Source organism: Schistocerca gregaria, chromosome 2 (genome assembly GCF_023897955.1).
Source record: "Schistocerca gregaria isolate iqSchGreg1 chromosome 2, iqSchGreg1.2, whole genome shotgun sequence".
NCBI lineage: Eukaryota > Metazoa > Arthropoda > Insecta > Orthoptera > Acrididae > Schistocerca > Schistocerca gregaria.
Genome location: NC_064921.1, coordinates 478,535,228 through 478,550,062, shown reverse-complemented (window position 1 = coordinate 478,550,062; position 14,835 = coordinate 478,535,228). Strand labels below are relative to the sequence as shown.

Genomic DNA, 14,835 nt, shown 5'->3' with positions numbered 1-14,835 from the left:
CCGTAGCCATAACTTTTCCAGCATAAGGTCTGGTTTTGATTTTTTTTTCTTGGGTGAATTTGCATAATGCCACTCCATTGATTGCCTCGTCGTCTCTGTTGAAAAATGATGGAGCCATGTTTCATCACCTGTTACAATTCTTCCAAGAAGTTCATCTCCACCATTCTCGTAGTGTGTAAGTAGGCTGTTCAGGTTCTTATATTGGTAACGCCACGTAGCGCTCTGTATGAAAATCACTGGCTGTGCTGTGTGCAATCTGTGGGTGGTTGGAATTGTTGAAATATTCTCTATTGTAGTGTTGGGCAGTTGGAGGTGAGCCGCCAGCAGTGGTGGATGTGGGGAGAGAGATGGCGGAGTTTTGAGAGCGGATGATCTGGACGTGTGTCCATCAGAGACAGTAAATTTGTAAGACTGGATGTCGTGAAGTGATATATTTTGAACAGTATTAAGGTAAATGCATTGTTTTCTATCAAAATCTTTCATTTGCTAACTATGCCTATCAGTAGTTACTGCCTTCAGTAGTTAGAATATTTTATTTAGCTGGTGGTAGTGGCGTTCGCTGTATTGCAGTAGTTCGAGTAACGAAGATTTTTGTGAGGTAAGTGATTCATGAAAGGTATAGGTTATTGTTAGTCAAGGCAATTCTTTTGTAGGAGTTTTTGAAAGTCAGATATTGTGTGTCAGTTTAGTGTTGATCAGAATAAGTAAAGAGCGAAATGTCTGAGTACGTTCAGCTCTGCTCAGCTGTTTGAAAATCAAATAACGTAGAGGTTTATCAGCACAGTAATTCAATAATTTTTCTAAGGGGACGTTTCAACTGTTCCCAAAGTTCGCTGCATACCGATTTTCTTGTTTCTTTGTGAGCCACTGTCAACATCCTGGTAATATACCTGGCACAAAACGTTTTTAACGCCAACACTTTCAGTATTCTGCAAACACTTCCTTCCCATATCCCAACGCAGCGTGACAGTTCGTTCGCCGTGATGCGTCTGTCAGCAGTCACCAATTCGTTAACTCTCTGCACATTGTCTGGAGTGTGTGCAGTACGAGGCCTGCCGCTGCGAAGACAATCTGCAATATTGCCATGCCCGCTTTCATCACGTAACCTGCTTGCCCACCGACTAACTGTACTGCGATCGACAGTAGCATGTCCATACACCTTTTTCAACCTCTTGTGGATGTTTCCCACTGTCTCGTTTTCACAGCACAAGAATTCTATGTCAGCACGTAGCTTCTGACGAACTTCAAGTGTAGCAGCCATCTTGAAGACATGCTTAGGTTGAACTAAGTTTGAAAACAAGCGGGAAGGATGAATCTACAGACTGTAAAACTTTCACACATGCAGAATGAAAACTGTATTTTTACAAAAATATTGTGCATTTATCTTGTAGTGACCCTCATAGTTATTTAATCATCGATCTTTTTAAACTCATTTATGCCACCTCGACTATGTTACAACTGTCCACCATTTCCTCCATAACTGCAATTCTAGCCACGTCTTACCACGTACACCCCTCTCTTAACCCTTCCGAATAGGAGGGAAGATTGGAAACTAAACGCACAGTACTACCAAAAAGATTAATACGTAAGAAAACAAAAAAATTACAAACGAACATACATCTTTTACATGCTTTTCTACGTAGTCATCAACGTTATCAACACATTTCTTCCACCGTGGTCAGAGTTTCAATATGCCCTGTTCGCAGAAGTTCGTTTCGTTGGAGTGTAATCATCTGCAGACTGCTGATTTCATTTTCGCATCTGTCACAAAGCGTTAGCCAGCTAGGAATTTCTTCATGGGATCAAACAGGTGAAAGTCTGACTGCAAGGTCCGCACTATACGGTGGATCCTGGAGCACTTCTTACACAAATTTGGCGATTTTCTCACGAACAGAAGCAGCAATATGGAGGCGAGCATTGTCAGCATTAATGTAGTGGATTTTCTCACGAAGGGTACGACGCTACTTAATCAAAGTTTTAATGTAGGCTGCAGCATTCACAGTGGTCCCGTATTCAGCATGGTCCACCAATAACACACAATACATATCCCAGAGCACTGCCACAAGCACTTTCCTAGCAGACTGATCGTTCTGAATTTCTTTCGAACTGTAGAACCATCATGTTTCCAAGCCTTAGAGGGCTGCTTGGTATGCGCACGACTCATCACCATTGACGATTTCTTTCAGAAAGTCATGCCGTTCTGCGACACATCGCGGTAATTGATCTAAGCTTGTCATCACTTGCTGGCCGTTGTGGTTGTCTGTCAGGTTCTTAGGCATCTAGACAGTGCTGACTGCACGAAATTTCAACGTGATACGAACAGATCGTATATTGCACCATAGGAAATGTTGAACAGCATCGTTAAGGTTCGCGGCTGCACACACCGGTCGTCCAAAGTTGATGCCTCAATGGCTCCGGTATTCTGCGGGGTATCAGCTGTTACCGGCCGCTCGGAGCGTGGCGTTTGTGAGGTTCACACGGCCATATTTTTCTTTTTCTGCACTCCACCTACACATTGCTGCTTTCCATACAGTCGTCCCCATACACTCCACTGAGAATTTCACACTGCTTATGCCCTTTGCCCAAAAAATATCGAACTACACTTAGGCGTTCTTCCTAAGCTGCCAACAGTGACAAACGCGCCAATTTGTTTCGCAGTTTGGGCTTCTCTCGATAGAGCTGTACGTGAAAACAAAATACCCTATGTTGCGCAAACTTTAATCTTTATCCTCGTGAAATTTCAACATTCCAGATGCAATACCAGGAAAGAAAAAAAAATATTGTACGCTACTTCTTGATCCTCTCTCGTACTTATCCCACATCCTTTCTCAATCATTTCTCTAATGCCATCTGCAGCCAAACCCCTCACCTAAGGAGTGGTTACACAGAACCACTATCCTTACATTTCAGGATCACGCATATCACCGTCTCATCACGAGTCTTCATTTGGACTGGGAACCATCTAAAACAGTTATCGATTGTTCTTTCCAATACTAACTTTATTTCCGTCTATGATCACAAAATTGGTACATCCTTAGATTGTTCGCCTCCTTCAGCGATGTCTACCTTCAGATCTGTTTTAAAACATGTCCTAATGTAATGAAACCATAAGGAATATTTTAAAACAGATCTGAAGAGAATCATCGCTGACCGAAACCGGTAGTATAGGGATATAACAATTTTGTGATCGTAGAAGCAAGAAATTTATTCTACACTTTCTGGAGCACTGTTCTATTCGCTACCATGTCGCACCTTGTGAAACTTTCGAATAATGTTCTTCCTCCTATCTTCCAAATACTTTTCACTTTCTTATGGCAAAAAGGTTTTACAACGTCTCTTTTTTTAAAAAAACTTTTAAGTTTTTTGTTTTTGTTCTGGATTTTACTCTGTTTTGAATACTTCGCCGGTTATTTCCATCTCTGCTAAGTCTTTTAGTATCTCTCATCCACCGTTTTTTTTTGTTATTGAATCGGAAAATTCGTCTGGTTAATCTGTTCTCTTCCAGTCCTTTCACTTAGCCAAATAAACTGACCTGCCTTACCCGGATTGTGTCTGAAAGCTTGCGAATTTTTACACAGTTCTTCGTTGTTGTAATTCGTCAGACTTCCCCGGCGGCCTGCTGCCATTCTGAAGTGTCGGCTAATCTTCCAGATATCAGCGTCGGTCTTCACGATATTTCGACAACAAAGAACTCGTTATCTGCGTCAGGTGCTACCTGAGGCTGTGTGCTGCCTGAGAATGGATAGCACCTGATTAAGATGAGTTCTTTGTTGTTTATTAAGTGGTGTATTAAGTGGTGGGACCCAGAATGTTGTGTGGAGTCTTTATACTCCATTCTTTATGTCTCCTACCTTAAGTGTGGCAATGCACTATTCTACACAGAGCGATTTCAGTATAATAATGTTTTAGCATTAATGGAGGTCCATATTTTGTTGTCGGTGTCCTTGCCTTGTTCTAATAAACGTATCTTCGATAATTTATTTGTTTTCGTCCAAGTATGAAGAGTAGCAGTATGGCTGCGGGCAGCATGCGCCCGCATCCTCTAAAGCGTGAGGGGGAGAGAGGGGAGGTATAAACAAAAATTAAATAAAAAATTTAAAGAATAGTTTGTCATGAAATTGAGAAGTGAAACTACATGTCCTTAGGAAATACAGTGTCTGAAGTATTTTCCGCTTGCATTTACCTGTTGTGCACGACCAAAATGGGACGCCCATGTTGCCTGAATTTTACTAGTCCAGCTCTGCCAATCATCGCTGAACCTACCGAAGAGACTGCTGCTTCGCTTCAGGAACCATGTCTGTTCTCTCTACGGGTACCCTTCCAACAAGATAGAAACTACCATACCGCTATTGGAGAATGTTTGAGAGGAGCTTACCAACTGCGTTTGCGTTAGTACCATTGGAAAAAATTCGAAAGCTGTCGTCGGTACACAATGTACACAATGATATTTTTATCATCGTTTTTTGGGTGATTCCCACAAGAAATGAGGAAGTATTTTATGTGTGTGAGACCTGTGTGTGTTTGTGTGTGTAAGACAGAGAACTTTGGGTGACTTAAACTGGACATGTTCAGTGTACCTATCGCGGCGTTTTCATTTGCTTATTCATCAAGTTATTTTCTTCTTCCTTCGTTATGCCCAGTTAAAAGCGCGTTTGAACTTGTTTGCTCGGTCTGACACCTTATTTTTGTTCTTCTCTTTCCAAAATCTCTTCATGGATACGCTGCGTTGTTTCTTGCGTTCCTCTGTCCACTGTTTTTGTTAGCTTTCTCTGCCAGTATGTGATTTCCAGCTAGGATTCCGAAGACTTTATGTCCTCTGATGATATCTCCTGTTGAATTCATTTCTTGTATGTCCTGCGCAACTTCTTCTAACCAGGTAATTTTTATCTTTTTTGATTTTATTGTATTAGGTAGTTTTTTTTTTTTTGTTAATCTAGTGTTATTCGTTCTGTAGATGTGACCATAAAACTCCAAGCGGCTTCTACGTTCTGCATCAGTGAAATTGTCTAGTGCTGTGGGTAGGTCCATGGTTTTCCTTTTAATCCGTACTCAATTTATATTAGTGAGAATATAAATTTCTCTTAGAATTTTGCTCTTCCTTCTCGATTTCTTCATTAGCTTCCTAAGGATGTAGTTTCTGAATAATATAGTTATTCAGGTAAGTCAACTGTCTTGTAATCCGAAGATTAGCGTTATGGGGTAGCACTTGGTTCCATGTTATTTTGTAAGCGTTCTGGAGTTTGCTGGCTCTTTCTAAATTGACTTTTCTGTCTAGTCCAGATGGCAGTATGATTCTTCCGAGAGGTTTAAAAGAAATTCCATCGCATTTCGTTTGTAGTGGGGTTCTTCTGATATTTTTATGTGAATGTTCCATTAATTCATTCTTCTCATAGTTATATGTCTTTGATGCTATCTCGGCATCTCTATGGCATACATTGTTTCCTCACTAGTCTTAGTGAAGGTAGCTCGATTATCAACAAAGGCACTTCACTTTGATCCTGTGCCCCGAGGTCCCAATCTTTAGAGCCTCTATTTCTTTCCACACTTCTCTGATGATTTCATCTAACACTGTTAAACAGAAGTGGGAATAGACCATCTCCTTGTCGAAATCCTGTCTGTACTTCAAAAGGATGAGACATTTCCTCCAGAAACTTCAGTTGAGATGTTGTTGTCTGTGAGGGTGCGATAGATTATTTCTATTTAGTCCTCCTGTCTACCTTGAGCTCCTCTAAAGTGTCCAGAGCAGTTGGTCTATCAACAGAGTCATACGCCTTGAATTCCATGAAGGTGACTATGTTTTGGTCTTTCGAGATACCCTTAACGTTGTCTTAAACACCAAATCAGCTCAGAACACGACCTGTCTTCCCTACAGCCTGCTCGACATTCAGCAATCAAATGAAGCGTTAGTTGCTCAACACCTTTTAAGAGAGATTTGGATAGAACCTTGTATATGGCTGTATATAACTTGCAAGTAATTTGTATATAACCATTGTTGTTTCTGGATATGCTTCATTATTATTATTATTATTTTAATATCTTTCATTCTCCATTCCTAAGGATAGAACTGGATGTTTGAGATCCAACCGATTATAGTACAGATGCGGCTAGCTGGAAATGGGACAGAGGGGGTCCCAGTTACGAATAATCATGAGGAGATGTGCAGCTCTAGCGGCTGTCTTATAATTCGAAAGCCATGACGGGAACCGCGAGTACGGACTCTATTGTTTCTGCGACAACGGACCCCGGCTTGTAACACAAGTTCGCTGTTGACGCTACTCAATAGTAATGGGTACTGACTCAATTAACATTAACAATATAAATTCAAAATAAAATGCAAAATCGTTCTTATAAATTCAAGTGAGGAGAGGACTACACCGTCACTTTTGTCCTTAGGTATTGCTTATTGGCATCGTCGACGGAATAATTCCTTGCTCTACCAACGGTGATCTCGTTTAGTTTTCTTCCTGAATTACAACATGAGGGCGAACACGGACTGCACCAACCAGAGGTGTGACAGAAAACTCCGACATTGTTGTCTTGCAGAAACTGTGGGCTTACCCTTCTCATGTCTGTTCCTCGCAACACTTCACCCTGTATAAATGGAAGGCCGAGATAATCGCCTCGCGAAACAGCATCGCTAAACTGTGTCTGATGTTACCTGTGAAATTCTATAGAGATTATGCGAAAGAATTTGCACCTCTTCTATCAGTAAAGTGATAACGTTGGTTCGTGGAACAGTGACGGTAACTAAGTGTTAAAAAGAATCACAGATTATTTCCGTTTTCGAAAAGCGTCACGAAATAATTACGTGCCTATGTCACTGATGTCAGTCTGTTGTAGAATGACGTAAATGCTCTGCACGCACTGTGATGCAATCAAATCTGACACACATTCTGAATACATCGATGCCAATGGATATCGATGGTTTTTTATGTCATTAGGATGATTTTTGAAGTTTCGATATGGAATCTGTAAACTAATGATGTAAATATTTCAAACTTCTGTGCCTCAAACGTTATTTTTGTACTTCTTCTTCCTAGCGCTTGGGGTGAAGAATGGTTGTATGGTGGACTGTTGAAAATACGGTTGTATAAAGCAGTAACATAAGCAAATTTAACATATTGCGCGCTGTGGACCCGCAACATATTGCCGATAAATAGGAGAAGACCTCCGTTACTGTATGATTAAGCTACTGGTTAAAAGTTACTGGACCGGAATCAGCAGTAAAATATCTAAATGTAACTATCTGGACGTAAAGTGGGATGAGCATATAAAGCAACCTGTAGGGGAAGCAGATCACAGGCTGGTATTCATTGGAAGGATCCTAAGGAAATTTAATTCTTCCACGAACTAAGAGGCTAACAAAACACTTGCTGGACCGCTTCTCGAGAACTGTTCCTCAGTTTGCGACAATTATCGAAAAGGACTCACAGAAGAGGTTGAGAAGATCCAACGAAGAGCGGCACGTTTCACGTTTCGTCGTGGGATCGTGTAGTGAGCTCTAGAATTTTATGAAGATGCTCAACAAACTCCAGTGGCAGGCGCTACAAGAGAGGCGTGGTACGTCACGGAGAAGATTAGTCATAAAAATCCTAGAGTTTATGTTCGAAAAAGAGTTGGGCAGAATATTACTTCCTCCGACGTATGTCTGGTGAAATGACCACGTCGAAGGAATCAGAGAAATTAGAACTCGTATAAAAGTTTCAAGACAGTTACTCTTTCCAATCTAGTTGGGGATGGAGCAGAGAAGGGCTAAAATGTTAATAGGACCAGAGTACACTACATAAAGTGGCTTGCAAGAACAGAAGTCACGAGGCAAAGTTCGCTTAGTGTAAACGCACTTTAAGGTGGAGTACGAGCTACGCAGGCTAGCGGTTCCAACTTAAGTCTAGCTAGCTTGTAAGAGTCGTCAGAGACCAGGTTTAGAATGGAACAGATGCAATATTTTGGAGCAATGGCAGCGCGACAGGACGCACCCTGAAGCGGAGGTCCCCGACAGGCGGGCGGGCGTAGGGCACGCCCTGGAAGCTGCAGAAGGGCAGCCCCCACACCGTGGCCCTGCGGCGGCCTCGCAGCTGACCGTCCTTCACGCGCACCACCACCAGCTCCTGCTCCTCGCTGTCCGGCGCAGACGCGCTCTTCATCCTGCCAACAATACCAACGAAAGCAGCGTCAGTGCGGCGATCCTCTACAGTGTGAGCCGACCGCTGAGGGAAGATTTCATTAAGCTCTTTGGATGCTTTCTGGTAAAAAGGGAGGAAGAAACAGAAGCGTCCTACAGCTCTTACGAAGCGTAATTTATCGAGTGTTGGCTGGATGTGTGATGTCGTCAAGTGGTATAATGAACATTTTCAATCGTCGAAGGTAAGGAAAACGCAATCGTACTTATATAATGATACAAATACAGCGCCGGCCGGTGTCACCGAGCGGTTCTAGGCGCTACAGTCTGGAACCGCACGACCGCTACGGTCGCAGGTTCGAATTCTGCCTCGGCCATGGATGTGTGTGATGTCCTTAGGTTAGTTAGCTTTAAGTAGTTCTAAGTTCTAGAGGACTGATGACCTCCGAAGTTAAGTCCCATAGTGCTCAGAGCCATTTTTGAACAAATACAGGCAAGTCGACATTAATTGAAAAATTGTGCTCTGAGCTCGGTTCCGGAGGTTATAATTCCCGATATCATGTTGTTTTGGTCTTCAGTCCAGAGACTGGTTTGATGCAGCTCTCCATGCTACTCTATCCTGTGCAAGCTTCTTCATCTCTCAGTACCTACTGCAACCTACATCCTTCTGAATCTGCTTAGTGTATACATCTCTTGGCCTCCCTCTACGATTTTTACCCTCCGCGGTGCCCTCCAATACTAAATTGGTGGTCCCTTGATGCCTCAGAACATGTCCTACCAATCGATCCTTTCCTCTTGTCAAGCTGTGCCACAAACTCCTCTTCTCCCCAATTCTACTCATTAGCTCCGCATTAGTTATGTGATCAACACATTTAATCTTCAGCATCCTTCTGTATCACCCAATCTCGAAAGCTTGTATTCTCTTTTTGTCTAAACTATTTATCTTCGTTTCACTTCCATACATGGCTACACTCCATACAAATCCTTTTAGAAATGACTTCCTGACACTTAAATCTATACTCGATGTTAACAAATTTCTCTTGTTCATAAACGCTTTCCTTGCCATTGCCAGTCTACATTTTATATACTCTCTACTTCGACCATCGTTAGTTGGTTCAAAATGGATCAAATGGCTCTGAGCACTATGGGACTTAATATCTATGGTCATCAGACAAATACGGCACCTATAGATCACAAAGCATTCACGTGAATGCTTTGTGATCTACAGGTGCCGTATTTATCGCGAAATAGAGGAGATAGTGCCACAGACATGATACGTGAATTGGTGTGGCAGTCATTAGAACAAAGGCGTTTTTCGTTGCGACGGGATCTTCTCATGAAATTTCCGTCACCAGTTTTCTCCTCCGGTTGCGAAAACATTTTGTTGGCACCAACCTACATAGGGAGAAATGATCGTCACAATGAAATAAGAGAAATCGGGGCTCGCACAGAAAAATTTAAGTGTTCGTTTTTCCCGCTTGCCGTTCGAGAGTGGAACGGTGGAGAGACAACTTGAAGGTGGTTCATTGAACCCTCTGCCGGGCACTTTATTCTGAATAGCAGAGTAATCACGTAGATTTAGATGTAGATGTAGATGTCAGTCTGCTGGATGGAATCTCAAGCTTGTTGCACTTGGTCGGTCAATAAAGGGACGGTTAACGCTGTCTGTAACGCCCCATGACGTTCCGCGTGTGCTCGATTGGAGACAGCTGAGGCAATCGAGCAGGCCAAGGCAATATGTCAGCGCTCTGTAGAGCATGTTGGATTACAGCAGCGGTACTTGGGCGAGCGTAATCCTGTTGGAAAGCTGAGATGCTTTTTATGAATGGTGGCACAACAAGTCCAGTCACAAGATTGTCGTACAAATTTGTAGTCAGGGTGCACGGGTTAGTCACAAGAGAATTCCCGCACCCCTGATCATAACTCCAGATGCAGGTCCAGTGTGGGTAGGCTGATGACAGGTTGGTTGCTGGCCCGTAGCTGACCTCCTTCTAAGCAATGTACAGCCATCACTCGCACCGAGGCAAAAACATCAGACCTTCACCCAGCTCTCCAATGGGCTCTCGCGTGTCACCACTCAAGTAGCAAATAGCGGTGGTTTGAAATCAGTGGAATGCACGCTATATGGCGTTTGTCTCGGAACTATCCTCCAAGTAACAGATTTATAGCAGTCCATTGTGTCACTGTGGTGTCAGCTGCTCCCATATTGATGCTGCAGATGCAGCGAGATGCGCCAGAGTCACTTCCCTGTCAGTAGTGCCACGTGGCCGTCCGAAGCCCGGTCTTCTTTGAAAGTACGTTCTGGTGACCACCGGTGCGAACAGTCAAGCACAGTGGCTACATTCCTGCCACGTCTTTTTGCAGTATCGCAGAAGGAACATCCAGCTTCTAGGTGGCGTGTTAGACGATCTCATTCCAACTAAGGTGGTGTTGATAATGGCGTCTTCGTCACCTTAAAGGCATTCTTGACTGACATCAACTCACCACGTCCAAAGATAACCGCCGCTCACAACCGTTACAGCGTGTACTTACAGGAAGCCTAATTTGCGACTGGCAAAAAATTGGAATAGGCGTCAAAAATGGTTCAAATAGCTCTAAGCACTATGGGACTTAACATCTGAGGTCATCAGTCCCCGCAGGCCCGAGTGGCCGAGGGGTTCTAGGCGCTTCAGTCCGGAACCACACGGCCGCTACAGTCGCGGGTTCGAATCCTGCCTCGGGAATGGATGTGTGTGATGTCCTTAGGTTCATTAGGTTGGTTAGGTTTAAGTAGTTCTAAGTTCTAGGGGACTGATGACCTCAGAAGTTGAGTCCCATAGTGCTCAGAGCCATTCAGGCGCTTCAGTCTGGAACCACATGGCCGCTACAGTCGCGGGTTCGAATCCTGCCTCGGGCATGGATGTGTGCGATAACGTTAGGTTAGTTAGGTTTAAGTAGTTCTAAGTTCTAGGGTTGAATCCCATAGTGCTCAGAGCCATTTCATCAGTCCCCTAGGCTTGGAACTTTTTTTTTTTTGGTCATCAGTCTACTGACTGGTTTGATGCGGCCCGCCACGAATTCCTTTCCTGAGCTAACCACTTCATCTCAGAGTAGCACTTGCAACCTACGTCCTCAATTATTTGCTAGACGTATTCCAATCTCTGTCTTCCTCTACAGTTTTTGCCCTCTACAGCTCCCTCTAGTACCATGGAAGTCATTCCCTCATGTCTTAGCAGATGTCCTATCATCCTGTTCCTTCTCCTTATCAGTGTTTTCCACATATTCCTTTCCTCTCCGATTCTGCGTAGAACCTCCTCATTCCTTACCTTATCAGTCCACCTAATTTTCAACATTCGCCTATAGCACCACATCTCAAATGCTTCGATTCTCTTCTGTTCCAGATTCCCACAGTCCATGTTTCACTACCATACAATGCTGTACTCCAGACGTACATCCTCAGAAATTTCTTCCTCAAATTAAGGCCGGTATTTGATATTAGTAGACTTCTCTTGGACAGAAATACCTTTTTTGCCACAGCGAGTCTGCTTTTGATGTCCTCCTCGCTCCGTTCGTCATTGGTTATTTTACTGCCTAGGTAGTAGAATTCCTGAATTCCTTAACTTCATTGACTTCGTGACCGTCAATCCTGATGTTAAGTTTCTTGCTATTCTCATTTCTACTACTTCTCATTACCTTCGTCTTTCTCCGATTTACTCTCAAACCATACTGTGTACTCATTAGACTGTTCATTCCGTTCAGCAGATCATTTAATTCTTCTTCACATTCACTCAGGTTAGCAATATCAGCGAATCGTATCATTGATATCCTTTCATCTTGTATTTTAATTCCACTCCTGAACCTTTCTTTTATTTCTATCATTGCTTCCTCGATGTACAGATTGAAGAGTAGGGGCGAAAGCACTTCGTTCTTGATCTTCCACTCTTATTATTACCTTTTGGTTGTTGTACATATTGTATATGACCCGTCTCTCCCTATAGCTTACCTCTACTTTTTTCAGACTCTGGAACAGCTTGCACCATTTTATATTGTCGAACGCTTTTTCCAGGTCGACAAATCCTATGAACGTGTCGATTTTTGTTTAGCCTTGCTTCCATTGTTAGCCGTAACGTCAGAATTACCTCTCTCGTGCCTTTACTTTTCCTAAAGCCAAACTGATCGTCACCTAGCGCATTCTCAATTTTCTTTTCCATTCTTCTGTATATTATTCTTGTAAGCAGCTTCGATGCATGAGCTGTTAAGCTGATTGTGCGATAATTCTCGCACTTGTCAGCTCTTGCCGGTTTCGGAATTGTGTGAATGATGCTTTTCCGAAAGTCAGATGGTATGTCGCCAGACTCATATATTCTACACACCAACGTGAATAGTCATTTTGTTGCGACTTCCCCTAATGATTTTAGAAATTCTGATGGAATGTTATCAATCCCTTCTGCCTTATTTGACCGTAAATCCTCCAAAGCTCTTTTAAATTCCGATTCTAATACTGGATCCCCTATCTCTTCTAAATCGACTCCGGATTCTTCTTCTGTCACATCAGACAAATCTTCACCCTCATAGAGGCTTTCAATGTATTCTTTCCACCTATCTACTCTCTCCTCTGCATTTAACAGTGGAATTCCCGTTGCACTCTTAATGTTACCACCGTTGCTTTTAATGTCACCAAAGGTTGTTCTGACTTTCGTGTATGCTGAGTCTGTCCTACCGACAATCATATCTTTTTCGATGTCTTCACATTTTTCCTGCGGCCATTTCGTCTTAGCTTCCCTGCACTTCCTATTTATTTCATTTCTCAGCGACTTGTATTTCTGTATTCCTGATTTTCCCGGAACATGTTTGTACTTCCTCCTTTCATGAATCAACTGAAGTATTTCTTCTGTTACCCATGGTTTCTTCGTAGCTACCTTCTTTGTACATATGTTTTCCTTCCCAACTTCTGTGATGGCCCTTTTTAGAGATGTCCATTCGTCTTCAACTGTACTGCCTACTGCGCTATTCCTTATTGCTGTATCTACAGCGTTAGAGAACTTTAAACGTATCTCGTCATTCCTTAGAACTTCCGTATCCCACTTCTTTGCATGTTGATTCTTCCTGACTAATGTCTTGAACTTCAGCCTACTCTTCATCAGTACTATATTGTGATCTGAGTCTACATCTGCTCCTGGGTACGCCTTACAATCCAGTATCTGATTTCGGAATCTCTGTCTGACCATGATCTAATCTAATTGAAATCTTCCCGTATCTCCCGGCCTTTTCCAAGTATACCTCCTCCTCTTGTGATTCTTGAACAGGGTATTCGCTATTACTAGCTGCAACTTGTTACATAACTCAATTAGTCTTTCTCCTCTTTCATTCCTTGTCCCAAGCCCATATTCTCCTGTAACGTTTTCTTCTACGCCTTCCCCTACAACTGCATTCCAGTCGCCCATGACTATTATATTTTCGTCCCCCTTTACATACTGCATTACCCTTTCAATATCCTCATACACTTTCTCTATCTGTTCATCTTCAGCTTGCGACGTCGGCATGTATACCTGAACTATCGTTGTCGGTGTTGGTCTGCTGTCGATTCTGATTAGAACAACCCGGTCACTGAACTGTTCACAGTAACACACCCTCTGCCCTACCTTCCTATTCATAACGAATCCTACACCTGTTATACCATTTTCTGCTGCTGTTGATATTACCCGATACTCATCTGACCAGAAATCCTAGTCTTCCTTCCACTTCATTTCACTGACCCCTACTATATCTAGATTGAGCCTTTGCATTTCCCTTTTCAGATTTTCTAGTTTCCCTACCACGTTCAAGCTTCTGACATTCCACGCCCCGGCTCGTAGAACATTATCCTTTCGTTGATTATTCAATCTTTTTCTCATGGTAACCTCCCCCTTGGCAGTCCCCTCCCTGAGATCCGAATGGGGGACTATTCCGGAATCTTTTGCGAATGGAGAGATCATCATGACACTTCTTCAACTACAGGCCACATGTCCTGTGGATACACGTTACGTGTCTTTAATGCAGTGGTTACCATTGCCTTCTGTATCCTCATGTCGTTGATCATTGGTGATTCTTCCGTCTTTAAGGGCAATTTTCCACCCATAGGACAAGAGAGTGCCCTGAACCTCTATCCGCTTCTCCGTCCTCTTTGACAAGGCCGTTGGCAGAATGAGGCTGACTTCTTATGCCGTAAGTCTTCGGCCGCCAATGCTGATTATTTATCAATACTTAGGCAGTGGCGGGGATCGAACCCGGGACTGAAGACGTTTTGATTATGAATCAATGACGCTACCCCTAGACCACAGGTAATGAACTTGGAACTACTAAAACCTAACTAACCTAAGCACATCACACACATCCATACCCGAGGCAGGATTCGAACCTGCGACCGTAGCAGAAGCGCGGTTACGGACTGAAGCGCCTAGAACCGCTCGGCCACTATGGCCAGCTGAATAGACATCAACTTTCAGATGTTGAGCAACGCCTACCAACTTTAGTTTACGTCACGCAACTCCTGTTTGGTGTTGCTTTTTTTCTCCCTCAGTTTATGAAGAACAAGGCAGTACTGAAAAGCAGCAGATCGCGTTTAGCAATAAGTTTGGAAAGTTTTCCATTCAAGGAATTGGACTCTACTGGCGCACCTTGGCGTACCTACAATGGGGAAAATCGGTACGCTTTTAGTGTGTACTCGAAACGTAAGAAATCTGCTGATATTTATGGCG

General features: G+C 43.1%; 1 protein-coding gene across 1 annotated transcript in view; it reads right to left on the bottom strand.

Moving 5' to 3' along the window:
• The window catches only part of LOC126327137 (esterase FE4-like), a 406,577-nt gene that overhangs the window by 294,874 nt on the left and 96,868 nt on the right, over window positions 1-14,835 (bottom strand). Inside the window, exon 2 of the mRNA XM_049995826.1 lies at window positions 7,977-8,145. Coding sequence (XP_049851783.1) covers window positions 7,977-8,144 — 168 coding nt within the window. The 5' untranslated portion in view covers window position 8,145. The remainder of the gene's footprint in view (window positions 1-7,976; window positions 8,146-14,835) is intronic.